Source organism: Camelus dromedarius, chromosome 17 (genome assembly GCF_036321535.1).
Source record: "Camelus dromedarius isolate mCamDro1 chromosome 17, mCamDro1.pat, whole genome shotgun sequence".
NCBI lineage: Eukaryota > Metazoa > Chordata > Mammalia > Artiodactyla > Camelidae > Camelus > Camelus dromedarius.
The window spans coordinates 35,112,662-35,140,506 of NC_087452.1; the positions used below are offsets into that span (position 1 = coordinate 35,112,662).

At 50.0% G+C, this 27,845-nt stretch overlaps 2 protein-coding genes across 3 annotated transcripts in view; both read left to right on the forward strand.

Annotated features, from left to right (window-relative positions):
• The window catches only part of SMARCC1 (SWI/SNF related, matrix associated, actin dependent regulator of chromatin subfamily c member 1), a 136,881-nt gene extending 128,317 nt beyond the window's left edge, over positions 1-8,564 (forward strand). For both annotated transcript variants that reach the window (XM_064496598.1, XM_031470214.2), the window contains exons 27-28: positions 3,705-3,881; positions 6,152-8,564. In XM_064496598.1, coding sequence (XP_064352668.1) covers positions 3,705-3,881; positions 6,152-6,246 — 272 coding nt within the window. In that variant the 3' untranslated portion in view covers positions 6,247-8,564. The remainder of the gene's footprint in view (positions 1-3,704; positions 3,882-6,151) is intronic.
• Positions 8,565-13,946: 5,382 nt separating this feature from the next.
• CSPG5 (chondroitin sulfate proteoglycan 5) lies at positions 13,947-26,702 on the forward strand. The gene is made up of 5 exons (XM_031470213.2): positions 13,947-14,200; positions 14,887-16,000; positions 18,759-18,947; positions 20,810-20,885; positions 26,186-26,702. The coding sequence occupies exons 1-5, from the start codon at positions 14,104-14,106 to the stop codon at positions 26,345-26,347; spliced, it is 1,638 nt and encodes a 545-aa protein (XP_031326073.1). The 5' UTR covers positions 13,947-14,103; the 3' UTR covers positions 26,348-26,702.
• Positions 26,703-27,845: the final 1,143 nt, after the last annotated feature.

The window sequence follows — 27,845 nt, forward strand, 5'->3', positions numbered from 1 at the left end:
ATGTTTAGCTTCACTCCATATAATAATCTCAGGAAACCAAGGTTCAGCGCATCCTGAGTGACTTGGCCAAGACCACTCATGTGAGTTGGGGTACAGTGGAAATAAGATCATGCTTTTTAGTCTCCATCTGTACTTTCCCTGTGGAGGATGGTATTGGGTGGCTCACTGACTGAGATGCCGACTGTTCAGCCAGGATTTGGGGCAACCCGTGCCTTGCTCTAGACATCAAAGTATAAAATTCTGTCATAGTGCTGAAAACAAGAAGTGGTTGGTACTGAACAGTTGTGTTTCCTGTCACTTACGTGAGCACACTTGGTGTGTGCTCTTCCCTCTTTCTTTCTCTGTACTCAGGGCTTGCTCTGGCATTTTTGTAGAGGCATTCTTCAGTGCTCTCCTGTCACTCTTCTTGAGAGAGAGAGACCTGAGAAGGGCTGGCAGAATGTCCTTCCTAACTGGTCAAGGCCTCTTGTCCAGGTTGAACTTGGTAGAAGGCAGCAGTCTGGGCACATTGATGGACACAGGCCATGTTACCTGTTGTAGTATATGGCTTCCGTTCATCACAGCGAGTCCACTAAAGGTATTCCTTCTTCTCCACTTGGATGGAATTCCGTAGGTCTGGACTTCAAACTCAGCCTCCTGCCTCCAACAAAAAAAAGTGTCTCCTCTCTCCCAGTCACACCACTTGGAATACCATTGAGAAGCACTAGTAGAGACTCAGAGAGTGGGAAACAAAGCATTATGTTTAGTAATGGCCTAAGCAGGGAAGTGTGGTGGGAAGGGAACTGGGAGAGTGTCTCCTGAAAAACAAAAGTGGCTCTTTAACAACTTCAGAGGACTGGCTCCAATTCCTCGAATAATAAGGCTGTCTGCGTGCTCCTTCCTGCCCATAGGAAACTTTGAGAGTTCTGTACCTTCCCTTCATGCCATCTCTCAGGGTTCCACTGTGGTGCCAATCCCACATCTCCCATTCCCAAAGCAAAAGTCCTCCCCAGCCCTCTTCACGTCATCCCACCTGCACGTCATAGGCCAGTCAGATGCCATACCTGAGTTCTTTCGCCTTCTCAGCCCTACCCCCACTCCTCCTCCGTGCTCTGTCTCCCGCCAGCAGGATGCCTGGAGGGTGCTGTTCCCAACTCTTCTCCTCTTTGTGACCTCATGCTGGCCCTCCTCCTCTGCAAAAGCTTTTTTCCTTTGCTCTAGGCTCAGGTTCATCTGCATCCCTTCTGAAAGCTCTCCACCACACAGGAAATCTGTCCCATGTTCCTCGCTTCTCCAGAACCTTTCCCCCAGCCCCCTGTAGCCTTATGGGCCAAGGCCCCCGCCCTGCTTTCTGTGAATGACTCATCGGCCCCCTTTGCTTTGATTTCTGTCAGACAAACCAAGCATGAACAATTTGGCTTTGTAACCTTTTTTTTTTTTTTTTTAACCTTTTGAACCTGTTACTCCTCAGTGAAAGGTGGATGGTAAATAATAAGTGGGTGTGGTTACCTCAGAGCAAGTGGTGAGTCTGAAGATGCTGCATGTCAGTGGAGTAGCGGGCCAACATTCATATTTTATGGTTGTGTAACTCAGGCTGAGCCTTGTGCTTAGGACAGTCTGCTGTCATCCTATTCTTAATTCTTCTCCTTCAGTTTATTTACACGTTACCCAAAACTTCAAGTCATTCACATGTTGGTCTTGGTTAACCAGAAGGTGTCAGCTTCTTTTACTTGCTCCTTCCATAGCTCTCCCTTGATCTGCCTGCCACCCCATTATGTGTGCTCATCCTTTGTATGGCTTAGAATGTACTTGCCAGTTGTTTCTTTTGTGCCTGTGTCATTCCCTACATGGAAGGCTCTTCAGCACTGCCTGGATCCATCCCAGCCCTGTGGCACAGGCATCCAGCAGCTTTTAATAACTGATGCTCAGTTGGTGTAAGGGTGATGTCAGTCCAGCGCCTGCTCTTGCTTCCTCTGAGGCAATTTGACCAAGTTGTCCACCAGCAGGTGGGCCTCAGGGCTTCTCTGCTATGCTTTTGCACAATGGTGTTATAGAGCACAGAAAGTTGGGCCAGAGGGCCCAAAACTTGCTGTCCTGTTTATTCTAGGACATAATGTTGATGTACTATGCTTTAAAAAATAGGCCCCAAAGACAGTGGTCCACCTCTCTTCCTGACTCCTGTGTCTCGTAGAATTCTATTCGTGGACACTCTGTAGTGAAAGGCTCCTCTCTCTTTTGAGTGCTGCGTCAGGGAACAGACATTGGAAGTAAATGGTGTGAGGCTGGAAGCTTTGTGTATCTTTCTTTAAGATGGACTTTTTTCTAAGCCCTGTCAGAATTCCTTACTTGAGTTATCTCCAATACTGTTCTCTATACTTTAATTGCCAGTTAGCTATCAGCTAGTCCCATCTCCCAAATTTTCCAGGACTGGACCTCAAGCCGTCTTATTTCAGGTTGTTTCAGGACTATACCTAGAAGCCTGTATTCAGTTTCATACAGTTGACCTTACATGGATGGTAAAATCACTAGATTAAAAAAAGAAAGAGAAAAAAACTACATGGATTCTCTGTCTTTATTGTGTAGAGAGTATAATAAGCTCTTATATATAGCTTTAGCCTTAGTTTGTGCGCATTAAACTATTCTCCTTCGTGTATAGCTCTTTAAAACCAAGCCCATCAGTGAGACCACTAGTTCAAGAACTAATAAATATCCACCATCATGTCTAAGGCAAGATTGACTAACTACAACCAAATCTGGCCTATCTCCTGTTTTTGTAGGAGCCATAGGCTCAGAATGGTTTTTGCGATTTGAATGACTGAGGACAACTCAAAAGAAGACTATGTCACATGAAAATTATGTGAAATTCACATTTCAGAGTCCATAAAGATTTATTGGGGCACAGCCACACCTGTTTGTTATATACTCTCTCATGCTACAAGAGCAAAGTTGAATTGTTGTGACAGAGACCATGTGGCCTGCAAAGTCCAAATACTTATTACTTTCTGGCTCTTTACAGAAAAAGTTTGCTGAAAGTTCTAAAGGTTCAGTATGAAACTTAATGAAGGAGGTGTTTTTCCTTTTTTATATCTAGTGTCTCCTGTCATTTGTTTCAAAGCAATAGAGAGAGCTAAAGAAGTTGTCTATCTCCTGTGTGTAACCCCCAACCATGGTTCTCCAAGACCAGTGGTTCATGGTGGAGAAGAAAAGGAGAGATTTTTTGGTGAACAAGACTTGAGGATCCCAGTTAGAATTCCTTTTTAATGGTGATCTCATAGTAGTGACTTTCAGGCATACCTTCCCACATAGCCTGTGTGTGAAGCTCGATCTGGACTGAGCTACAGTCCCTGAACTGTGTGCACTGACTTGCTGTTAAAAGTCCTCCTCTCCATTCCCTGTGATCTGTTCTTGGCATTTTGTGTCCTCAGGAATATATATGACAATCCATTGTTCACCAAAACTAACTGGAATGAATGCTTTCTTTTAGAATGCTTTTTTGGTAATTTCTTCTTACAGCTCCCTGCCTGTACCAGGGTTTAGGGTAGTCATTCACTCCACAGACCTGCTTTATTGTCCCTCTGCCCCCATCCCCCAAATTAAAAGACAGAGAGATTATTATAGATTATTGCTCTGTTGGTGTTTCACATCCTTTGGAGGGTTAGGTATTTGTATTTAGCAGTCTGGGCAGTGAGTACACTTACCTTAGTACTTTAACTCTCCTTCTACAGGTCAGATACCAGGCCCCGCTTCCATGATGCCTGGGCAGCCCTTGCCAGGTCGCATGATTCCCACCGTTGCAGCCAACATCCACCCCCCTGGGAGTGGTCCTACCCCTCCTGGTATGCCTCCAATCCCAGGAAACATCTTAGGACCCCGGCTACCCCTCACGGCACCTAACGGCATGTGTAAGTAGCGAGGTGGGGAATGCATCACCCCAGGGTCTTTCAGGGAGGGCTGTAGACAAGGAAAGAGGGCTTTTTGTTCTCTCTGGGATTTGACAGGTCCATGGACAGTTAAGACCTGGGACAGTGTGCTCCAAAAGACTGGTTTTTGGCCAGTGCTCTCTAGCACCCCTGATGGGCAGGTACCCAGGTGATGAATGAAAAGCGCTCCCAGTCATTCAGGCTCATGTGCCATAGCCTTTAGTGGCATCCACCCTTGACATCAGGGTCTGTGGGGATGCCGAAGACAACGCTCCCACACCTGTTTAAGTCTGTCTGATTGAATCCTGGTAGACCTACAGAGCTGTTATTTATTTATTTAACTATAGAGTAATTATTTTCCTTACAGGAGCCTTTTATGCATACAGCGTTTAAAAGTGATAGGTATAAAGAAAATAGGAACCGGTTTAGGGCAGGAATAACAAAGAAGTTTCTTGCAGCCACTCTGATACATTGCTTAGACTGAGGAAAGAGTGTTCAGGGGCCGTGTTGAGAAGGACTGCGAGGTCTTAGGCTGAGTGGAGAAGGCACAGGTGCCGCCGAGCAGTGTCCGTCCAGTGGTGTGAAGCCAAGTTTCTGCTGTGGAGCCCTTGCTCTGCTGCAGCCCACACCTGCAGAGGGTTGCTTCAGAGCCTGGCCTGCCCTTTCCTGCTGTAGACCAGGAGCATAATGATCCCAAAATGTAGTCAATAGTGGCCAGGTACCCTAGCCACATCTGTAATCCTAGGTCCATTTATAAGTCATGTATGTGACAAGGCATTTGGTCCTGTTCACAGTACACAGAACTAGGACGCATAGGAATTCCTGGCCTCCAGGAGCTCTAGTTGGGAAAATAAGAAATGAACAAGTGGATAGTATTATAGGACTTACCAAAAGTTCCATGAGGCTGTGAAGTGACTTGAGTGCACTGTAGTACTTGGAGATTTTCTGCAGCCAGGAGACAGATGCTGTGGACAAAGGCACGTCTCTTTTTTCACTGGACCGCCAGGGGCAAGGACAAAGTAGAAGAAAGAGAGCAGTTGAACTGGGTCAGTATAGGATCATGACAATAGAAAAAATAGTCTGCCGAGTCAGTGATCAGAGGCCGTATTCTAGTGGGTATGTCTTTTCCTTGGTGAGAAAATCCTTGCCTTGCTGCCTTACAGGCAATATACAAATGTGCTGGCTGACCAGGAGGGTTGACCAGTTTGTTATCCCCATGGCAGTTAGTGTCATTGGTCTTTACCACTGTCATGGCCTGCTGATAACCCATGGTTTGTGTGCAGGACTCCATCCTGACGGGTGCTCCCCACCACTTCCTGCCATAGAGGAGTGTTTCAGGAATTCTGAGCTGCTGATGTGGCTCCAGGGTACTGGGCAGGCTTCATCAGGCGAGTTGCTTCCCCTCTTCAGGCCTTAGTTTTCTCCACTGAAAGATGACACAAGGGATTAGATCAGTGGGCTTCAAAATGCTTTGAAGAGCCGTAGCAGTTTGGTGGAAAGCCCCTGGGAGAAGGTTGGGTAAATTGACTGGTAAGCAAGGCACTTTAATTAATTTGTTTCATATGTTTTTATTTCTGGCAAAATCTAGAAAGTTTAAGAAACCCTGGATTAAATTATCTCTCGGGTTCCTTTGTACACTAAAGCAGCTACAGTTGAAATAGGAAAGAGCCCCAGACACTCATAGTAATTGTTCCCTTCAGGATCTGACCTAGTTTTGGCCAAAAACCCAAGGATGGCATGCAGTTCAGGAGCTGTAGGGCCTCCCAGGACTGTCCAACTTGTCAGCAGCTGCCCGAGTGAAGCTCTCTGACCCAGGTGGAGACAGTTAATCAGCAAGAGGTTTTTGATAATCTATTTTGTGCCCAGCTAGGCTAGGCACTATGAGAGAAAGAAAGGAAGACCCAGAACTTGCCCAGGAAGGAGCTTATCATTTAACTGAAGAAATAAAATTAGCAGAGAGAGCTACAAATACAATAAAATCAAAATATAACATAAGTTCTGAAAAGGTCTGGAGTGATTCTTGGAAGAGGTGGGCCTTGAAGGAGGGTGGGGCTGATTCAGACACTTGTGGCTCCCCCAGCCACGTAGGTCAGGGGAAGCTGTGTGAGAAGTGACCTGCCCCACTTAAACCACGGTGGCAGCCATGCCTCACAGGCCATAGAGAAACTTCTGTGTCTTTTTTGTCTGAATGGGCTCTTACCCAAGCCCCTGTGTTTCCAGCAATGATGAGTTGCTCTTGGATGTGTTTGCAGATCCCCCTCTACCGCAGCAGCAGCCACCGCCACCACCTGCAGATGGAGTCCCTCCGCCGCCCGCTTCAGGCCCACCAGCCTCGGCTGCGCCCTAGCCTGGAAGGTGCAGGCAGCGTCCACGCCCAGTGCCGCCAGCTGGAGTGGGGATGACAAGACTTGTGTTCCTCAGCTTCCTTGGGTTTCTTTCAGGATTTTTCTTGTTGCAGCCCCAAGCACGCATCCCATATTTCCCCATTCCTCTTGCCACCCCTCTCCGTCCTCTGACACGTCTTGTATTAGGTCCTCCACCAGCACTCAGTGGGGAGCCTGTGGTGACATGTGCCCTGGTTGTCCTAAAAATAACCAGCGTCTCCCTATCCTGGTGTGGGGTATACTGACAGTTTATCTGCAGGTCCTATCAACATTAGTAGTTTATGTCTTTATCATTTCTGCTCTCCTGCGAAAAGGGTTTTTTTTTTTTTCCTTTGCTTTGTCTTATGCTTCTATGGATAATGCTTTATAATTATTATCTTTTTTTTTTTTTTTGGTCATTATTGCTTTAAAGGAGAGCATCCTAAGTTAATAGGAACCAAAAAATGGTGATGGGCAGAGGGGATAGCCAGAGGGGACAAACCTTAAGGCATTATAAGTGACCTTATTTCTGCTTATCTGAGCTAAGAATGGTGCTGATGGTGAAGTTTCATGAATTTCTGCCACATATAGATGCACCAGAATTAAAAGAGTTGGGGAAAGGGACCCCACTGATTTTATCCCTGGTGAGGACTTTGAGAGCCTCCAGCCTGCCCGGTAGAACATCCCTCTTTAGTACACAGTGGGGGAGAGCACAAGCATTAGGACAGCCCCACTCTTCCCCGGGCCCACTGGTTCTGGTTTTCTATGCAGATGGTTTGTTGGATTGGGGGGTGGGTTTTTTGTTTTTCTGAGGGCAGTGTGAGCTTTGAGAGCTGTGATTTGGGGAGGCATTCCTTAGACTAGCCAGGAAAGTTTTAGGAGTCTAGGACAATGGCCACCCAATGAATCTAGCCCACTATTCACTGCTTTGTATGCATTCTTTTTTTCTCCCTCTTTAAAAAAATCTTCAAAAAGAAAAAAAAAATAAGTAGTTAGTGCTGATACGCATTTTAGCTCATGGAACTTGGTTAGGATGGCTGGGGCTACAAGTCCCCAAACTACCTCTTGCAGTAGCCAGGGTGAGTGGAATTCAGTGAAATGGTACTTTAGGTTTGAGGTGGGATTGGAGAAGTGAGGCAAGATCAACAGCTTCTCATACCTTCTCCCTTCCCTGTCTGAGAGCTCACATTCCATCTATCACAGGGTTGTGAAGGAGATGCTGTGGGTACCAAGGAACTCACTTGGCATTCAGAGCGTCATGCTTTGAGGGTGTGGTGCTCAGGCTGGGAGAGTGGAATGCCATTCCAGAGGATGAGCCACAAAAATGCCTTAATATGAGCCCATTTCTTCCCCTGCTGATGAGTGACTTGAGAGTTGTTGGTTTCCTCTTCTTGTCCTTCTTCCCTCCCGTTTATCCTTCCATAGGTGGGGAAAGGGTGTTTTTGGTAGAGCTTGATTTCCAAAGCACCTGGCCTCTTCACATTCTCAAGTGGCAGTTTCATTTAGGATGCAAAATGGAACATCTTTGGGTATCTTTTTCTGTATATTCTATAAAGCTTTACATATGAGGGTGTGGGAAGGTGTTTGTAAAAACACCTTAGAACTTTTTTCCTTAATATCAGAAAGCAAAAAAATTAAACCACAATTAGGATTTGCCTTTCAAACCCTCAGGTGTTACCTCTAACCAGGTGGCCCTGGTCACCATCAGAGTACTGGAACCAAGGAGACCTTGTTCCTTTGGTGTGTTCATTCTGGACTCTTGGAGTGGAAATGAGCTTGTTCCTACTGAAGTTTAATTCCATTGCTTTTGACTCCAGAGAGACCCCAGTGCCTTTCAACAATGGCCAGGGTTTTCCCTATTTTCCTACCAGTCTTTCCCAAAGGAAACTCATTCCAAATACTTACCTTTTCCACTGAGGTCTTAGAAGGAAAATGGAATTCTGGTTCATACTGTGGTCTCTTGTAACCTCAGGTCTTTAATGTGATCACTTTCAAATTTAAAAGATCCAGGTGGAAATATTTTTACTATGCTGGTAATAATTCTACAGAATACCTGAATTCTTAACACTGTTATGTTTCAGTATAAGTGGTGACTCTTTTCGTGTCTTTGATCTGGTTTTGTTCCTGTAATACAGCCACCCGATTTTGTGAGGGGGGAATAATATGTGGTTTTTGTACAAATGTGTTTCTCAGTGTGTTATTTTAGAAAGTGAAGGGAGGGAGTTTGGGGAGATTGGAGGAAACTGATCGAGAAGGCCTGTCTCCCTCTTTTTCAGTGAATAAATGGAACATCATTTCTGGATTCCAGTCCCATTCTCTGTATTCATACGCCAGTTTCTTCATGTGTCCTATGAAGAGCCTAAATATTCAGCCTCACCTGGTCTTGGTCACCAGTTGAGTGACTTGGGGGATTTCCTGACTTACCACCTTCATGAGGCTTAAGAAATATAAGGCTTGAATGTGCTTTGCTCACTGTTTATTCCCATGCTCAAAGTGAAGAAAGTGAGTGGAAGTTCCCCAGAAAGGGTGGCCAACATCTGACACCTCCAAGAGAGGAATGGTTCTGCTGGGTGCACTAGAGAATGTTTGTTGGGATGTGGTTTAGCCCCAAGTTGGAGGCAGGTTTCAAGGACACATTGATTCTGTGAACTTTGATGCACTCTTACGGACAGCCTTTGAGCACCCACAGGTGCAGGCCCTGTGCAGAAAACAGAAGCCAGTGCTTTCAAGATGATTGTGAACCGAGTGAAGCGAAAGAAGTGGATTCTGTTTGCCGGAAGGTGAACACTTGGCTCCTCATGGAAGTGTGTCAGCTGATTGTGCTTTGCTTTCTGACCTGTTCCAACCCTTCCCTCTAGTAAAGAGTGCTGGAGCCAGCTGGGTCTCACCAGATTCTGACACTTCTCTAACGGTGATGAAGGAAGTTAATCCTTGATCCAGGCTAACTGAAGCTTTGTTTATAAACTCAAGTGTGAATTCTTTTTAGAGCACACCAGGACATATACAGTTAACCAGTTTTCCACAGGTTCCTCAGATCCTTACTCTCCGATTAATACTGAATAATTCCCCCAGATGTGATTAAGAACAGCAGCTTTCCAGCTTCAGTGCAGATCAGGATCCCCTGCAAGTTTGTTAACATAAAAGCTTCTGGGTTCTACCCTCAGAGCTTCTGATGTAGCAGGTCTGGGGTGAGTTTTGGAATTTTGCCCTTTAAGCAGGTTGCCAGGGGATCCTGATGCAGCTAGTCACCAGCCACCCTTAGAGAACTGCTGGTTAGGAGGCTTATATGGCAGAGTAAGGAGCCCACACTTCCTGACAGTTCATCCTGTCAGCCCAGGAGTCGAGTAAACATTTGAGAGCCTACTGTGTGCCGGGCACTAGAACTTGGAGGCACTAAAGTCATAATTAGGAATAAGGTAGGTAAGGCCCCTACACTCCAGGCCACTTACATTTTTGTAGAGTGGGGCACACCAGGCCATGGGCTTTTAGGCTTTCCACTACTCTTGTCATTAGGAAACATCTTTGATCCTGAACTTGAAACCGAACTGAGACAAGACTGCCATACCAAAGGGTGACTAGAGGAGGAGAGGGAGAGAGAGTTGTATGAATCGACTGAAACAAAGGTTCTGAAACTAATTATAGCTACTTCTCTCTTGGACTGCCCATCCCTGTTCCAACTCTTATGGGACCCCAAGGAAAGAGGGCCTTGTGTGGTCCCTTGTCTTCTTGCTCCTGGCCTGCTTGGCAGAAGAGAAGCCATTTTTACTCCTTTCTGCCCCCAGAGGCCTTTCCAGACCCTTCAAAACCCATGGAGATCAGCCAGGTGACTGGTTTCTGACAGTCATCTTAACACGACCTACCCTTCGGGTACAGCCCTTGCAGGCCTCAGCAAAATCACCATTCCTTAATACAGTACAATGATCATCACTGTCAGCAGCTGAGACATGAAGGAAAAGGCCTCACACTCTAGTTCTGTGGCAGTCCCCCACCTAGGGTACCCTCACTATCAGGTGTTCCCAAAGGGCTTAGGAAATAGCAGGATTCTTGGAGGTTAACAGCCCTTTGCATATGCTGATTTTTGTGGCTAGTTTTGCCCTGACACTGATGGATTTCCCATGGCCATCAAAGTTAACGCATTCCTCATTCCAGTCTGCATGTTCTGCGGTACCTATGGGGCTCCTGAGAAGCACTTAAGTTGCCTCCGAGGCGGCAGAAATCTTCTGCAGACAAGCCTGGTTACTCCACATCTGAGGCTCTGTTGCTTTGTGCTGTGTGGCTTTCTCCCAGCTGACTGGGTTGGCTTTGGGGTAATGAAGTTTAGGAGCCTTCCTAATTTTGTAACAGACCCACTCCCCAAGCAAGATGTAATGTCCTCCAGATTGTAATTTCTTCTAGGATGAGAGCGCATTTGTGCAATGATTAATCTAGAGTTCCATGTAGCCAAGAGGTGGTGGTCAGCGCAAAGAACTCAGGACCCTGTCCCCTGGCTCTTCCTTCCTGGCAGTGGTGCAAGAGGGCCCATTCCCTGCAGGTGTCTATTGAGCACACTGGCGAGAGGGAGGCCATGCTAGATGTCCCTTTCTGACTGGTGGAGGGCATGAATCTGGCCTTACTGCCATGTTCTATCCTGTTAGGAGATCATAGCATAAACTCGCAAATGCCCAGGTGGAAGTAGGGGGCTGGGGGGAGAGATGGCTTCCATTCTGCCAAGTGAGGCCCTACCTCTGATCCTGATTCTTCTGAATTAAAGCAAGAATGAAAAGCCTCCATTTTAAAATGAAAAGTTTTGAAATTAAGATCTTAGTTCAAGTCCCAACCTTGCCACTTCATTAGCAACGATCTCTGTCCATTTGCAAGTGTGTAAAATGACCAGTAAGATACTCATAGTATGGTAGTGAAGAATAAGACAAGTTAGAACACAAGGAAAACAAAACTCAGAAGAAGGCTAGTGGTTGCTTATGAGGACTTACAGCGAGGAACTGTGCTGCTTCCTATTCAGACTGAAGTATGCCCCCAGCCACAGCAACAGGAGCAGCTCTTGGCCTGGATGGCAGCCCCCTGGCAAAGCCAGGGACTTTCTATGCCCAGGGTGGCAGGCTGTAGCCATGGCAACAGACCTTTTGCCTTCCTTGGTACTGCCAAACCCAGTGGGAACCTCAGAGGCATGCAGCAGCCATTGCCTCAAAGCATCCCTGATGCCCAAATGGCATGAGCTTGAATGTGTGAATATGGTTGTAAGCTCATGATAGAGGTCAATTTCCCTTTCTTTCACTTTCCAGTTCTACATCTTCTGTATCTTCTTTAGTCTACCCTAGCCCTTGTGCCCAGGAAAAAATACCACATACACTTGACACTCTATGGTTACCACTTTCATATACATGAGACAGGTTACCAGCTCCTCCAAGGTCACCCAGATCTGATGCCAAGTCCTGCTCTTCAGTCACACACCACACCGCTTCTGCTATCCGTCTTGTGGAGGTGTCACCTAACTAGGTGCGCTGTGCTCAGTCCTCATACTGCTGGTGAGATCTGCTAGAGAGGATCAGAATGAAACTGAATGACAACAGTTGATTTAAAATCCCCAAATGAAGAAAGTGGTAACAGAATCTGTTGCAGGGAAGGGATGAAGGTCATTGAGGAAATCGATATTTCAAATTTTACTTTATACCATATGCTTGTTTTACTTAATTCAAAAGTTAAATTTAAAAGAATATATTTAAATGTTTTAAAATATATTAAAATGAGAAACAAACTGGAGTAGGTAGAGTTTTACCAGAGGGGTGGGGAAAGGGCCCGCATCCAGACCTTGTGAAATTACATGGGAGTGATTGCCATGCTCCAGGCATCAAAGGACCCACCTGTGAGACTTCCTTCCCACACAGACTGGCCTCAGGAAGTGGGAGGTAGACATGTCCACCAAGATCCTCCACTCTGACAGCCATCACCCAAGAGTTATGGAGACAGAGCAGAGCAATACATAGAGACTTATAGGAGGCAAAAAAAAAAAAAAATGCAAAGGTAAGCTGCAGGAAAGCAGAGATGGTGTTGGAGGGTGCGTTAGTGCCCCTATGGCAAACAGGTGCAAAGCCCTGCCTGGCCCTCTTCTCGAAAAAGGTTGTATTTCACACTGGTAGTTACTGTCCCCAGAGGCAATGAAGCCACGGAAAGAGCCTCAGCAAGTCTATTTGCAGGAAGGTCCAGACCCAAGGTTCTGGGGTTGGGGTAAGATGGTTGCCATTCATTCATTCATGCCTCCTACCCACCTTAGGGAGCTTCCCTTTGTGGCTGGCGCTGTGCACTCAAGTGTCTTGCAGTCCAGTGGGGAATTACTGTAGACAGAGTAATTGAGATCAGGGCCTAAATGTCTAACTACTTGAGGCAAGCTGACAAGACTTCAGGTAAGGGAAGGTGACAGCTGAGCTGTCTGGGTTAAGGAGTTTGCCAGGCAGACCTGGAGGGAGGAAACCACCAGGTCAAGCAAAGAGACTGCAGCAAAACTAGTTCCAGTGAGAGAAACAGGCTTTGAACCAAGGCAACCCCATCCAGAGACATGTACTAGAGAGAGATTAGGAGAATCTCCATCTTGGTCACTTACTGTGGTTTTCTAATGTCAGAAATGGGAGCCTCTCAAATACCAGTGTTGCCACATCTCAGGCAGTGACCCTGAATGTCATTTGGGTTAATAGCAGATCAAGAGGTAGAGGTCGGTTTGATGGATGGACTAGATGACTAGGCTGCAACTCCCCTACCAAGCAGGGATTCGAGGATGAGTGGTTCTGGACTGCAGTTAGCTTTGTCAGAGTCCGCAGACATACTATAACGCTTGGCATGGCGTCCACGTGTCCCTAGGCTGTGATCTAGGCCGCTTGGGACTGCCCAGCAACTTGAGCTTTGGTATCCCAGGACACAAGCGGAGCGATGTAACCTGGGGAGGTGGTAAGAGCGGGGTAAAGGCCACTTCCCAGGCTGCCCTGAAGAGGCAAGAAGGCAGGCAGGGTAGCCGCAGTCCCAGGAAGGTCTTGCCCCCTGCCCCCGGCATGCGTTCGGGCGGGCCTGGCTGTGAGAGGTCTGGGCTTTGGCTGCGAACGGATTAGGTCTGATCCGATTAGAGTCTGGGAGGTCGACTTCGCCCCCTTGCCTGGCGCTGCCAGCGCCCGCCCCGCCCCGCCCTCGCGCTGGGACTCGGAAAACTCTCGGAGACCCTTCTCCGCCCCGAACACAGGGTTGGCGCAGAAATCCGAGAGGCTCCGTTCGCTCTGGGTTCGGCTCATTGCCACAGCGCGGGCTCGGGCTTCCGCCCCCTGCGGCTCTCCCGAGCCCCGCCCCGAGCTTGCGGGTGTCTGGGCCCCCGCCTCAGTGCTCGCGGCGTGGCGGGTGGGTTCCTCGCAGGCTGGGGGCCCGTGCCAGCCCTCCACGGAGAGGGCGGGACAGAGGCCCCGCCCCGCAGGTCTCCCGCCAGTGCACCTGTCGGCTAACGCCACGCGCGGCGCTATGCGCCTACCCCTGCGCTACTCCACGTCCGTTTGTCTCCGCATTCCGACCCAGGGGTCTATCTGTCCGCCCGGACAGGCGGACTGAGCAGGGCCGGCGTCAGAGCTACGTGCGGCAGGGCGGGCGCGGCGGGCGGGGTTGGGGCGGCGCTGAGCGCGGCAGCGGCGGCGCGGGAGGCGGGGAGGCGCGGCGCGCCGGGGACAGCGGCGGACGGCGGCGGCGGCATGCGGCTTCTCGCGCTGCCCATCGTGGGCTGAGACGGCTGCAGCACGGGCGGGAGGCGCGGCGGCCGCCGAGCCGAGGGCGCAGCCAGCTGGGCAGACCGCGGACAGCGGTCGGGGCGCCGCGCCATGGGCCAAGCGGGGGGCGGAGGCCAGGGCTGGGGGCCGCCGCCGCTGCTGCTGCTTCTGGGAGCCACGCTGGTCCTCGCCTCCGGGGCCGCGCCGGGTAGGTACCGACTGAGACCTGGACCCCAGGGGCTCTCGCACTCCACCCCGGGCCAGGGTCCCGCCGGCTTCGGGTACTGGCAGAGTACGGGAGATGTGGCAAGGGGGCGGGGCAGCACCTTGCCTGCCGCCCGGGCAGGGGAAGGGGCGCAGGAGGAGGTGGTGAACACTGGGGAGGTCGAGTGATGGGGGCGGCCGCGACCCGAGTGTGCGGACCGAGGTGGTGGCAGGGGGAGGGGCCTGGTGGGCGGGGCCTGAGGGTGAGACTTAAGGGCGGGACCTGGGAGTAATGAGGGGCTCAAGGATGCGAGTTCGGGGCGGAGTCTAGGGTGGGGCGGGACCCTAGGGGTGCGACTTCTGGGTGGGGCCTGGAGGTGGAGAGGAGCCCCCAGGGTAAGACTCGTGCCAGGCGCTGGAGTTGGGGACTGCCCTGGTTAGACTGCGAGTCGTGTTGGGGGCGGGGTCTGACTCTTGGGGGCGGGGCCTGAGCGGGGAAACGTTGGGCCCAAGTCTTCCCCTGCTTGTGGGGTGGGGCTTAAAGATGGGGCGTGGCCTTGAGAAAGCTTGAAGCAGAGGCTTAGGGTTGGCGGGGGTCTGGGAGAGCAGCTGAGGCGGGGGCGAGGCGCGGCCCAAGGCCCCGGTATGCGCGCCGCCCTGACGCCCCACCCCTCTCTCTCCTGCCCACAGCGCGTGAGGTGGGCAACGACGTCGACGCCGGCGAGCGCGTGAAGAGCGTGCTAGCTTGGGAGCCGCGTGCCAACGACACGCGGGAGAAGACCGACCCATCAAAAGCTGAGGAAGATGAGACCTCGTGGACTGCGCCCAGCGGCGAGCAGGCCTTTGTGGGCCCTAAGGTCGGGCCAGAGGAGGCGTTGGAGGCGTCCGCGGCGGTGACGGGCACGGCCTGGCTGGAAGCTGAAAGCCCAAGCCAGGGCGGAGTGACCGCAGAGGCCGGCAGCGGCGACACCCAGGCCCTTCCAGCCACCCTTCCGGCTCCCGACGAGGCCCTCGGGCAGTCATCGACGTCCACCGCCACCCCTGAGGCTACAGGGGCCAGCGAAACGCCCTCCCCCACCCCTGGCGACAAGCTGAGCCCAGGCCCTGAACTCCCCAAGGAGAGCCCCTTGGAGGTTTGGCTGAACCTAGGAGGCAGCACACCTGACGCTAATGGGCCAGAGCCCACGTACCCCTTTCAGGGCACACTGGAGCCCCATCCAGCGTCAGATATAATTGACATCGATTACTTTGAAGGACTGGATGGTGAGGGCCGTGGCGCCGACCTGGGGAGCTTCCCTGGTTCACCAGGAACCTCAGAGCACCACCCGGATACTGGGGGGGAGACCCCTTCCTGGAGCCTGCTAGACTTATACGATGACTTCACCCCCTTTGATGAATCTGATTTCTACCCCACCACATCCTTCTATGATGACTTGGAGGAAGAGGAGGAGGAAGAGGAGGATGACAAGGATGCAGTGGGAGGCGGAGACCTGGAAGATGAAAATGACCTTCTCATGCCCACTGAGAATCCTGGTCTGGGGCCTGGGACAGGCCAGCCCACCAGTCGGTGGCATGCTGTCCCTCCACAGCATACTCTGGGGATAGTGCCAGGCGGCAGCATCGCCCTCCGGCCGCGTCCAGGAGAGCCAGGCAGGGACCTGGCCCCAAGCGAGAATGGCACTGAGTGCCGCAGTGGCTTTGTGCGACATAATGGCTCCTGCCGGTCAGTGTGCGACCTCTTCCCGAGCTACTGTCACAATGGCGGCCAGTGCTACCTGGTGGAGAACATAGGGGCCTTCTGCAGGTAAGAGTGTGATGGGCCAGTGCCCAGGGGCTGGTCAGAGAACTGATGAGCACACAAGAGGCAGACTCAGCAGAGAGGGGACTGTGACAAGCACAGCTTCCCAGAGATTGTGCATTCACAGGAGTCCCAGGTCAAGAGATGGTCACAGTAAATCTACAGAATTACATCTTATATATGCTTCCTGTGATCTCATCACTGGTAGAGGTTCCTCAGAAATGACATTTCCTCTGAGTGTTGTGTCCTTTACCAAACCAGCAAACTGTAAAGGCAACATAAAGGGACTCCACTAAGCGTTTTGGAGGAGGCATTTGCTGGCTTGAGGGCAAGTTCTCGTTGGCGAGTTCTGGCTATACTAGCAGAAGATGCACATCCTGGGAGGAAAGATAATTGCTGATCACTCCCTCTGAGCCATATGAGTGGCAGGAGGAGGGCCTGCCTCTTTACAGGGAAGGTAAAGTCAGAGTGAGGACCTTCTCACTGGGAGCAAGACGCAGGGAGCAGCCAGTCAAAAAGGTCAAGTTAAGGGGAGAGTCTTTCCTGGCATAGCAGATGTGGTGGGGGTTCTTAACTGTGGTGGCAGCTCTTTCCCTTCTTATACCTGGATTGTCGTCTTCTTGGGGATACCCAGTCCAGTATGTTTTAAAGACCCAGAGAGTTTAATGTCAGAGTGTAAGGACGTTGTCTGTAGCCACCATCCCACACCTCATCAGTAATTACCCCCATACACGTGCCCTCACAGTGAGAAGGAAGCACAAGTCAGGGGTAATCTGGGTGGTTTGCTTGTCTCCATCCTTTTCAGGCCCTGAAAGTGGCCTGGAGTCCTCAGATTTCCATCGGTCCTATGAGGAGTGTTTCCGGAATCTGCATCTCTTTTTTAAGTGTCAATCCTCATGTTTCTTTTTCATTGTCTTTCTGGAGGTATGTGAAGAATTCAAATTCTGTAGGTCTTAATGTTCTGATAGAAAGAATAACATATAGAAAGCATGAATGCTGGGCTTTTGGCATTAAAGCTTGAGTTCCAGTGCCTCCCTATGAAGTTTTTTCCTATAAAAGATTGTGACATTGGGGCACTCATTTAGGATGTGTCCACACAGTTCTGGTTGGAGTTGTCCAGCTATTGCCAAAAAGAGGAACTATGATCAAGAAATTATGGCATTAAGACGTTGCTGGTGGGTTAAGAGTTGCTAGAAATATGGGGAAACCTGTGATTTTGCTCCACAAACTCTAGTTGGGGTACTATAGTAATGATTTTAGTCTGGGAGCTATGGAATCCCTGTGCAATATCATTATCTTTCATCCTATTGGAGGCCTGAATTTTCATCATCAGAATAAGTTCCCCATCAGAGAATGCAGTCTGGGGCCCTGGCTGCCTCTGGAGAGCTAGAGCAGTTCCCAGAACCTCCTGGAACTCTCAGGGGATTACCAAGTGGAAGGGTAAGCCTGTCCTCACTAAGCAGCATGCCTTTGCTGAGCATGAATCCTCCAGTAGGTCCTGCCTCAGAAGGGCTTCTCCACAAGTTCACTCCAGCCCCCCCTCGTGCAGTTTGCATCCCAGGATCACACTGGGCCTCCCTACCAGAGATTCCTCCTCTGGCGGGTACACCCAGGCCCAACCCTGGCTTGGAAACTGTTTTGCATTCCACTCACAAGAGGCTGCTGAGCCCTTGGTCGCAGACTGCAGCATGCTTTTGTCTCTGTCACCCTGAGCAGGGAAATGAGCAGAGCTGTGGCAGAACTTGCCTCTAGAACAGTCAGTTAGAAGGCTCCCCTTTTCCCACATCCTCCAACAGATGGCTTCCCACAACTACAGAGGGGCAGTTGGAAAAGAGAGAATTCCCTGCCAGCCACATCTCCCCACCCTGTTATAGGTGTGGAGTAGCTAATTCTCTGATGCATAATTTTCCTATTTCTGGACCCCTTTCTCTTATCTGTCATTCATCCTGAGGTTCACGTCCTCCCTCCTTTGCCTGTTTCTGTATCCTTCCACATCTTTCCTCTTTGAAGCAGTCTGGTTCCCATGGAAACAGCAATGTCATTGGAAGAGTTGGAGCCTGGGAATGTCCCCAAGGGCAGGAGAAAGTCACTCAACAAAAGGACTGAAACCCACCCAGAGGTTGATTCTCACTATGCTTTCATGGCAGTTCTCATGGTAATAGGACAGGAAGCCTGAGGGGCAGAACTTTAGGGGCTGCAGAGGTAGAAGGAGAAAATCCATCTATCTTTGTGCTTGTCCTTGTCTGTCGCTTCCTTATTTGTCAGCGTCTGGTTAGGCACGTGAGCTAGACGGAACTGCAGAGCAACAAGATAGGTCTTCATGTGAAGGGCAGACCCTACTACTCTGTAGCCAGAGCTCCTAATGATCTTGTTTCTCATCTTTTTTTTTCACCAGAGCCCAGGGTCGGGGCTGAGAGGGGGGAGGCGGTCAGAGAATCCCATGATTGTTCTCACTGCAGCTGCGAGGTGGCAACCAGGGTTCCCTTCCCTCCTTGGTCACTTCACAGTCGTGTGAATGACCAGTTTGCTCAGTTTCCCAGGGCCCTGGTTACTTCATCTGTGCCCAGCCCCCATCAGAGTGTGGTTGTAAAGAGGAGGCAGGAATAGCAGCCATAGGTTTGCACAGGCAGGGGCACCACAGCTCCTCTAGCCGGTCATGGGGACAGGCCGCAGAGCAAAGTCCTGAGGTTAGGGGTCAGACCCTCGCTGTGGTCACAGCTGCCAGCCCGCCCATCGCCTCAGTCTCACCCTGTCGCTGCTGCAGGTGCAACACGCAGGACTACATCTGGCACAAGGGGATGCGCTGCGAGTCCATCATCACCGACTTCCAGGTGATGTGCGTGGCTGTCGGCTCCGCCGCCCTCGTGCTGCTCCTGCTCTTCATGATGACGGTGTTCTTCGCCAAGAAGCTCTATCTGCTCAAGACGGAGAACACCAAGCTGCGCAGGACCAAGTGAGTCTCCGTCCGCCAGCCCCGCCCCACCTGATCCAGGGATGCGGTCGTGAGGGTTTCTGGCACCTGCTCGCCATCCCCAGTTGTGTTTTTCATACCAAAGATTCCCCCAAGCTTACTCATTCCTACAGAGAATGTGCCGGAACTGCAGCAGAGGCTGAGCCCCGTGGCACACTCAGCTGTCCGACAACGTGCCCCACGCCCCACACCCCAGCCAGAGGGCGCTTAAAAGAAAAGCAGCTGGAGTAGAGCAGCTCCCGACTCTGGCCCCCAAGTGAGTTACTGTACCCAGTCCCTGGCCCCTACCTGACTGCAGCTGCTCCCCGTGTCTTTGGCAGCCAGTGGCCAGTGTGAGGATTTCGCTCACAAATCAGTGTGAAGTGACTCCAGCTCCCTCAGATCTGCTGTCACTCGGTACCAGCTCCTCCTCAGTGAAAGGGTATTTAGTGCTGCAGTGTGTTGCTTTCAAACTTGTCAACCTTTTGTCCAGACAGAAGTGTAAGGAACTCACGGAAGTCCTCTTTCCCTCCCCTAAGTAGGATGTGGGGGGCAGAGGGGCCCAGACCTAACTTCCTCTGCTGTGGACTTTAAGGGCCCTATGGGGACATGGAGCCTCATTTCAGCTCTTCCCTTAGCAGAGGAGTGACTGCATGTGGGAATCAACATGCATTTACCCTTGAAGTCTGTGCCTTGAACACACAAATGTGACCTTACACACTACGAGAGAATCACTCTCATCACTAAGCAGAGAACCTTCTGAAGTGTCATAGGAGTCACAAAAGGAGACTGGAGTCAGCTTCCTTGGGGCACAAGAGACAATTTATGCAGAACTGCCCCCACCCCCCTTTCAACTTGTTGTCCCATTAATCCCCTCCCCCTGACCCAAGAGTCCCCTCAGAGAATGTGACTGAAGGACTTGCCCTGGGTCCTGGGAAAAGGACAAAACGCCATCTGTTGCTCCCTTGCTGGGTAAACTCGTGGGATGTGCAGATGCCGGCAGCTCTCTGCAGCTTTTCAGCAAACCACCGTGGGGCTGCAGGGGCCTCTCCATTGTGCCTGTGCGTTGAGGCAGAGCTGTATCTGCACATGTGATCCCAAACCAAGGCCCTTGGCTCCACACACTGACACCAAGGGGCCGTGGGGGGGGGGGTGAGGGGAGGGTCAGAGTGAGAATGGGACCTGGGACCACCTATCAGGGCAGCTGCTGATGAGGATGGGAGGGAAGGAGCAGCTACCAGGGGAGTGTAGAAGCAAGAGCTGAGGCCCAGGACAGGGCCCCATTCTAGGCCTTCCTCCTGTAACTGGTTATGTGTTTTGCACAAAGCATGGCTCCCACACCCGCTCAGCTCAAATGCTGGCTCCCTCATTCCCCTCTGTATGCCTTCTTTCTTTCCCAGCCTGGTTACTGCTCTGAAAACACTACATGTACCCAGTGCACTGCAGATACTGCTGCAGTTTACTGATTCTAAGACACATTTTTTTCCCACATATTAACATGTCTGAAACTGGATTGTGTCTGACAATTGCAGGCACCTTACAGTCACTGTTGGCCAGATGGCAGTCATGGTGCAGTTGTAATTGTCTGACTGCACAAACGTGGTCATAGCTGTTCATATCGTTATCAGTTCTTTATCTAAAGTCTAAATGAGCTACTTAAAGTATGTATAAAAGCTCTAGGTAATAAGAAAGTATTGGATCTTGATTTAAGTGGTGGTTTTTTTCTCAGTGGTACATCAGATGGTGGTGCGTCTTACGATGGTTGGTGGCATTTGGTGAGACACAGTACTTGACCCCCAGAGCGTCTCAGATTTCACAATGATCGTTTCACTTACATTTGCCCTTCTCTTTTCTGTCCCAACCAGCAAATTCCGGACCCCGTCTGAGCTGCACAACGATAACTTCTCCCTCTCCACCATTGCCGAGGGCTCTCACCCAAATGTAAGGAAATTTAGCGACACTCCCTGTACCTCCTCCCCCCATGCCTGTGCCTTGGCCCACTATGATAACGTTATCTGTCAGGTAACTTGTCTTCTTCACATCTGCCCTTATGCATGCTTCAGCCACTGCCCACGCCTTTGGTCTACTTCAGAGCGTAGAGCCGCTCCTCAGGGCTCGGAGGATCGGGATAGCGCAGTCAGTTGGGGCAGTGAGAGTAGGAATAAGAGCTTGATGGTGTATCACTTCCTTGACAAGCAAAGTTATACAAAGTGCTGAAGATCTGTTTCTAGGATGACTCATGATTTTTAGCTTCATCTAGGTTTAGAAGTCTGATTTTTGTCTTTCTATTTTCTATATCAAGGAGAAAGGCTCTGCTTTCATTGCTAGGGAATTTCCTGCTGATCATTGAGCAAATGGTGGTTGCTCTTTGGGATGAGTGGAAAAACCTCTGGGATGCCTGGAAGAACAGTGTCTTTGACACTGAGGACCCTAAAACTGAGCAGGCTTCTATACACTGGTTAGGGCTGAAGTGAGCACAGGCACTGGTGGAACCATAAGTCTAGGGGTAAATCTGTTCTTAGGAAGATGGGCTCACAGGTATCAGTTGAAACCCAATAAAAGGTCTTAATCTACCATTTGCTAAAGACCCTGGCCTAGTGTGTCACCTGGACCAGACTAACGAGTCAAATACTGGATACTGTCAGAATTTCAGAAATAAGACAGAAGCTATTGAAGCCCCAAATCATATCATATCCAAACCCAAGAATTCTGCATATGATGCAGGCTTCAAACCTGCAGGTAAATGCACCATTACACAGATAAAGGAGTGAAACTAAGACTTTTCAAGAGTTAAGAGGAAATTTTGAAGAAGTTCTTTGAAATAATGGACCATACAGTCTGTGAGCTTACAGGGGCCTTAACAGTCTAGGCCAGTGCTGTGCAGTGGGACGTTCTGTGAGGTAGAAATGTGTGTATCTGCACTGTCCACTACAGCAGCCACCAGCTACCAAGGCTTCAGAGCTCCTGGAATGTGGCTAGTGCTACCATATTGGACAGCACAGATCTAACCACTGTTTTCTTTTCATAAATGGGGAAAGGGTAGCCCCAGAAGGGGAAGGAGAGAATAATGGTACATGAGACCTTGTTCATCAAACCCCAGAAAAGAAGAACTTGGCCTGGTAGAGGAGGAGCAAAAGGGTCAATTTCAATAAGAAATGAAAGAGAGGCTAATTTAGGATAATTATTTTCAAGTCTTTGATATAAAAAGTAGAGAAAGAACAGATAATATTTTACTTGGTATGCCTCAAGATGGACATTATAACCAAGAAAACAAGGTGTCCTATAAACTTTAAGATTGATAATCATATTAATCAACCCACAAGGATGTAGTGTGAGCCTTACTCAACTCAGTACACCAATACCTACCTTACCCAGCCCCTTGCAGTGATCAGCATCTCGTTGTCACTTAGGGACTGACTGCTAGTGAGCGCTGGCCCGCCTGCCACGGGGTCTGTGGGCTCCACTGTCTGGTCTGCCATCTTATACGTGTTGGGCAGCAGGTCTGACCTGTACGGTGGTGCCTACAGGCAGATGTTCGTTGTCCACGGAGTGCAAGTGTCCTTAGCAAAGCTCCCGATGCATGCGTTTCTGACTCCCTAGGCATGTCTACCCATCCTCTTCACAAAGGCAGCAGGAGGAAGTAACTCCTCTTGGGGGCCTTGGTCGCATGAGCCAATACAAAGGTTTCTTGTGCTTCTTGGCCGACCCAGCTTTGTGGAAGCAAGGCATTTGTCCATGAAAGCTGCCACCAGCCTTGAGTTCAGAATATGGCAAAACAAGAACGGAACGGAGCAGAGTGGTCAGGCACGGTGGACTCTGCCTGGAAAGGGCCGTGTGGTTGTCTGGGTAGCACACGGGGCATCCCACAGTGAAATGGTGCCCTCCAGCTCCTCTTGGATCTTGAGGGCCGTCTCCACCTGGCATCCTTCCCTCAGCTTATGCCCCAAAGGGCATCCTGTCCTCTCTGCCAAAGCTCTGAGTGTGTGAGGAGGGACACTCCTGTCCAGCAGGTGGGTTTTCTACAAGGTTCACCTCTAATTCCCGCCACAAGCCTGGAAGTCACACTTCGTCACTGTCAAGATCTGGTGGCGTTGATAGTTAAGACAGTTACCGCTTTATATGCAGTGGAGCCCTGTCCCTTACTTCAGCCTGCACAGTGGTGCTAGCAGCAGGCAAAAGTGAGGAAACCTCCAGGTGGGCTGGAAGCTGAAATGAGGACTCTTGAGTCAAGCCTGCTCCGTTAGTCTCTCCCCATCCCTCGCCCTTCATCTCCTTGTTGGTTTTGGTGTCTCCTAAAATTGTAGAGAGTTTTATGTATCATAATAGAGGAGTGATTTCTTTTATATGAGTAAAGTAGACTGAGCAGGTCATTTTCCTTCAGAGTTCCAATAATCTCTACAAGCCATACTCTGAAAACATTTCAAACAAAAGAAAGCGTGCTGCTCTGGGTCTGGCGGGGGCAGGGTCCGTGGCCGGGTTCTGTGTCGGGGGCACGTCCCTTTCCCCTGCTGCGTGCATCGCCTTGTGCTGCTCCTGGCCGGGGCCCTCTGGACTGGTGAGGGGCCACGGGGCAGGTGAGCCGGTGGCTCAGTGCATGTGTGTCCTTGTAGCTGAGAGCCAGCCTTGGAAAGGAGCATCAGGAGGAAAAGGAAAAGTCCTCGACTCCTAAGCCTCTGCTGTGGAGGTTAGCAGTTTTCCGGGAGGAACTTCTAGTGTGTAGGAAGCTGGACGTCCTCCAGCTGCACAGCATGGCTGAAATCACCTGCCCAAGCACCAAGAGTGGCCCTACTGGTTTTCACAGCTGTGCTGTCAGGGGAGTGCTGTGGCTGTAACTTGGTCCTCCAGAGATCTGACAGACCTTCCTGGCCCTTTGTGCTTTGCACCCCCATCCTCCCCATTTACATCTTTCTAATTTCCCAATCTTCCATGTTTCTTCCTTGTACTTGGTAAAGCACCGACAGTGCCCCCCACCCCAACGCCATGGAGGTTTGTATCTGGACCAGTAGGAGCCCAGGCCTGAACCCCTGGCTAACGGATGCCCACATGGCTGGGTGGAATGCCAGAATTGTTCCCAGACTTCCGCCAGAGGGAGGTCCAGTTCCCTCTTGATGAGGGACTTCCCCTAAACCAGAGGGCCTTCCGCTGAGGGATTCAGCAGCCCTCGGCTTAACAGGATGGGGCTCCGGGGGAGCGCTTGGGCTAGGGTAGCTCCGTCTTGGTCTAGATGCTCCCTCACCTGTTCTTCTTGGAGGCACTTAACTTGTCTGATAGTGTTACCTGGATACCTGTGTTCCCTATTTTTAGGATATACTTCTCCCACCCATTGGCCCAGAAGGCAGCTTTCTCATCTGTCCAAAGCCCACAGGCCCTAAAGAGACCAGGTGTAATCTGGGTCCCCCCGCCCATCACGGCAGCACAGCTTTGATGCCCAGATCTATAAGGACTCACTAAATCCACTTGGCCCCAGGGAGTGCACTGGGGTGGGAGCCGGGGCAGGGAGGGGTCAGTTATCTTGAAAAACATGAAAGTGAGTTCCATCCTTGCAAGAGGCGAGGTAAACATAGGCCATCCTGTCGTATTCCAGGTTTTCCTGTGATTCCAAGTCCGTTCCACCCTGGGTCTCTCATGGCCCAGTTCTCATGCTTCCATGCCCAGTGTCTGCTCCCAAACAGTACAGAAGTTCTGCCTCCTCCTCCTTCCCTCTGCATAAATGTGTGTGTGTGCATGCACATGCACATATACTTAATACATCAGGGTGATCTTTCCACTCAGCATGTATATGTTTCTGGCATTGAAAAATTTTTTCTAAACCTTTCCAAGCAGTGGTGGAAAATGTCCAGCCCCCGTGGGTGCTGGTGCAGCTGCCTTGCCTGAAATCCGCCTCGGCACTGAAGGTTCATTTCCTCCTGTGCTTGTCTCACTGAAAATGGGGAACATGCGTTCCACTGTTGTCTGTAAATCACTCCTGAGGTCTTTGAAACTCTATTAAATCACTCTATTCAAGCTGGTCTGGAAAAGTGCTAAGTGAGGCAGGGAGCAGGTGACGGTGATTCCTATATGCACAGTACGTTTGAACGCCAACAGTGTTCTACACAGGCCTGGAGCCTTTCCCTACTTTCCAACCAGTCACTCCCCTGACCTGGTACCATTATGGGTCAAACTCAGTAGCAGACAGCCTGGACAACAGCTCATGCAGTTTTGTGAAGAATGCCTGGTCCTTATGCATGTTGAGTACCTTGAGTTTTGGAAGTGGTTAAATTACAAAAGGCCTAGGCTAACTGGTCAGACCAGGACATTACCCTTCTTGCCACCCATGAACCTGCCCAGGGGAGCTACCCCACCTATTTGATCAACAGAGTTCTGAGCACTTACAGGAGCTATTTGGGGCAGCTGAGAAAGAATTGAGGCCCACTAAATCGCGCTGCATAAACCCCCTCAGGTGGTCCTGAAGGAAAGGAGTAGGGGAGGCAGGAGCTGCCGTATGGGTTCTCCGAGTGCAAAGTGAGGACTGTGCCGGTATGGGATTCCTGAAAACCTGCAACAAGCAAATTCAGATCAGGCTCAGGAGCTTGTCACAGCCGCAGGCAACACACAAGGAAAGGCAGGACAGCACGGGCTCACGTCAGAGGTGGGCTGTGAAGCAGCAGCACAAACACTATCTAATGCAGATGATGGCAGCCATTCAGCAGCTGGACTTCTCCAGGCTCGGACGGAGGGGACATCTTCGAAGCTAGCATCTCTGGGTAGAGAAACTTCTGATGGAGAGAGGTTCACACATCTATAGCCTCTATTTGCTGTGGGGAGAGGGGACCTAGCTTTGCCAGGAGCTGCTTTGCACCTGAACAGGACTGAATGCACCGACAAGTCATGTTCCCTGAGCAAGACCTCTGGGAAGAGGGGCCAGGCAGTCCAAGCCGAGCTCACCAACAGGTGAGGCTTTACAGGGGCCTGGGGCAGTTTTCTCCCTAACCTCTACCAGAGAGAAAGCCTCTGACTGGCCTACATTAAAGGTATTTGTAATCCAATTATCTGTCAAGTTTTCATCTATATCTGGCCAGTGTTTTTAAGGATTTTATACCTAAAAAGTAGCTGCTAGTGAGTCACTGGTTCATTCAAGTCTCAGAGCTGTCTTCCTTTTTTCAGTTCTTCTTTAACCCAGATTGAAAAGCCTAGGATTATTACTTGGTCCCTGTACCTGTTGTCTCCTTCGCACCCCTCCGTCACCTTATTTTATCTTCCAGGATGAATCTAGTGCTCCCCACAAAATCCAGGAAGTTCTCAAGTCCTGTCTGAAAGAGGAGGAGTCATTTAACATCCAGAACTCCATGTCGCCCAAGCTCGAGGGTGGCAAAGGTGACCAGGCCGACTTGGAGGTGAACTGTCTTCAGAATAATTTAACCTAAAGCAGAGCAAGAAGAGAGGAAATGGGGGGTGGGGGGACTGGGAAGAAGCATTATCTCCTCTTGTACAGAGTCTATTTCTTGTAACCATTTGTTAAACTCCTTTCTTTTTCTGGTCTCATGGCATGCTTTGGTGTATTTTGTACAGGAGGGAAAAAACACAAAATAAGCAAAGAACCTGAACAAGAATTGCATACCTTGGATTGTTTTGTCTGTGCCGTCTGTACATTGCTTCTGCTGCTGTGATTTCTAAACCCATGCTGTTATTCAACTGACTTTTTTTTGTACTTTGACCCACCTTTTTTTTTGAAATACCAGAAAAAACAAAGTTCTTGAAATAAAACTTTTTAAAAAGCCATTTCCCGATGGCGTTGTGCCTGTTTCCTACCTTGTCAGTTTGAGTCAAATTCTTACCGTCACTAAAGATGTGTATTTATACATGTTTGAAATCCCCGATATGGTCTATGTGTGAGGCAGCTTGGACCATAACAGAAGACCACAGAGTGGGAGGCCTAAACGACAGACATTTATTTTCTCATAGTTCTGGAGGGTAGAAGTCCAAGTTCAAGGCACCAACAGAGCCAGTTTCTGGCAAGGCCTCTCTTTCTGGCTTGCAGACAGCCACCTTCTTACTGTGTCCTCACATGACCTTTTCTCAGTGCATACGGAGGGAGCTCTCTGGTGCCTCTTCCTCTTTTTATAAGGGCACCTATTGGATTAGGGCCCCACCCTGATGACCTCATTTAACCTTAATTACCCTATCTCCAAACACACTGACATTAGGGATCAGAGCTTCAACATGATTTGGGGGGGAACGCAATTCAGTCTACAACTATCTGTAGCACCTATTATTAAGAATACTCTTTCCTTCTTTCATCAATATTTGTTCAGCACTCACTCAGCCAGGTGCTGTTCAGGATCTCTAGGTGAACAAGATAGACCTTAACCTCAGGAAGTTAACAATGTACTTGACTCTTACAAACAAATAATTGTAACACAGTGTGTCTGTACTTAGTAGAAGTACATGCAAAGCTGTGAGCTTTGGAGTTACGACTTCAGAAAGGCTTCAAAGGAGAGAATTAAATTGGACTTTGAAGGATGAGAGGGCATCTTTCAGGATGATTCAGGAGAAGAGGACATTCGAGGCAGAGGGAGAATGCTCCCAGGGAAGTCGTGCTGTGTGACTAGAGATTGTGGCGTGGGGTCTTAGGTGATGAGGCTGGAAAGGGCAGTTTAGGTTGGAAGGGCCATGAATGCTGTTAAACACAGAGCTGAGAGATGGTCAGATTGGTTTTCTAAGAAGATAACCGCTGGAGACAGTGGTGAAGGCAGATACAAAGGGGATTGTAGCAAGGCAGGCATGAATGAGGATGGATTAGAGAGAGAGTTCAGAATTCAAATAGCCAGAATTACTGGCTACTGGGGCGTGGGTTCTAGAACTTTGCCTGTGTTCAGTCTGTGATAATTCCAATACTGGAATCCCTGTGAGTGTGTTTCTGTT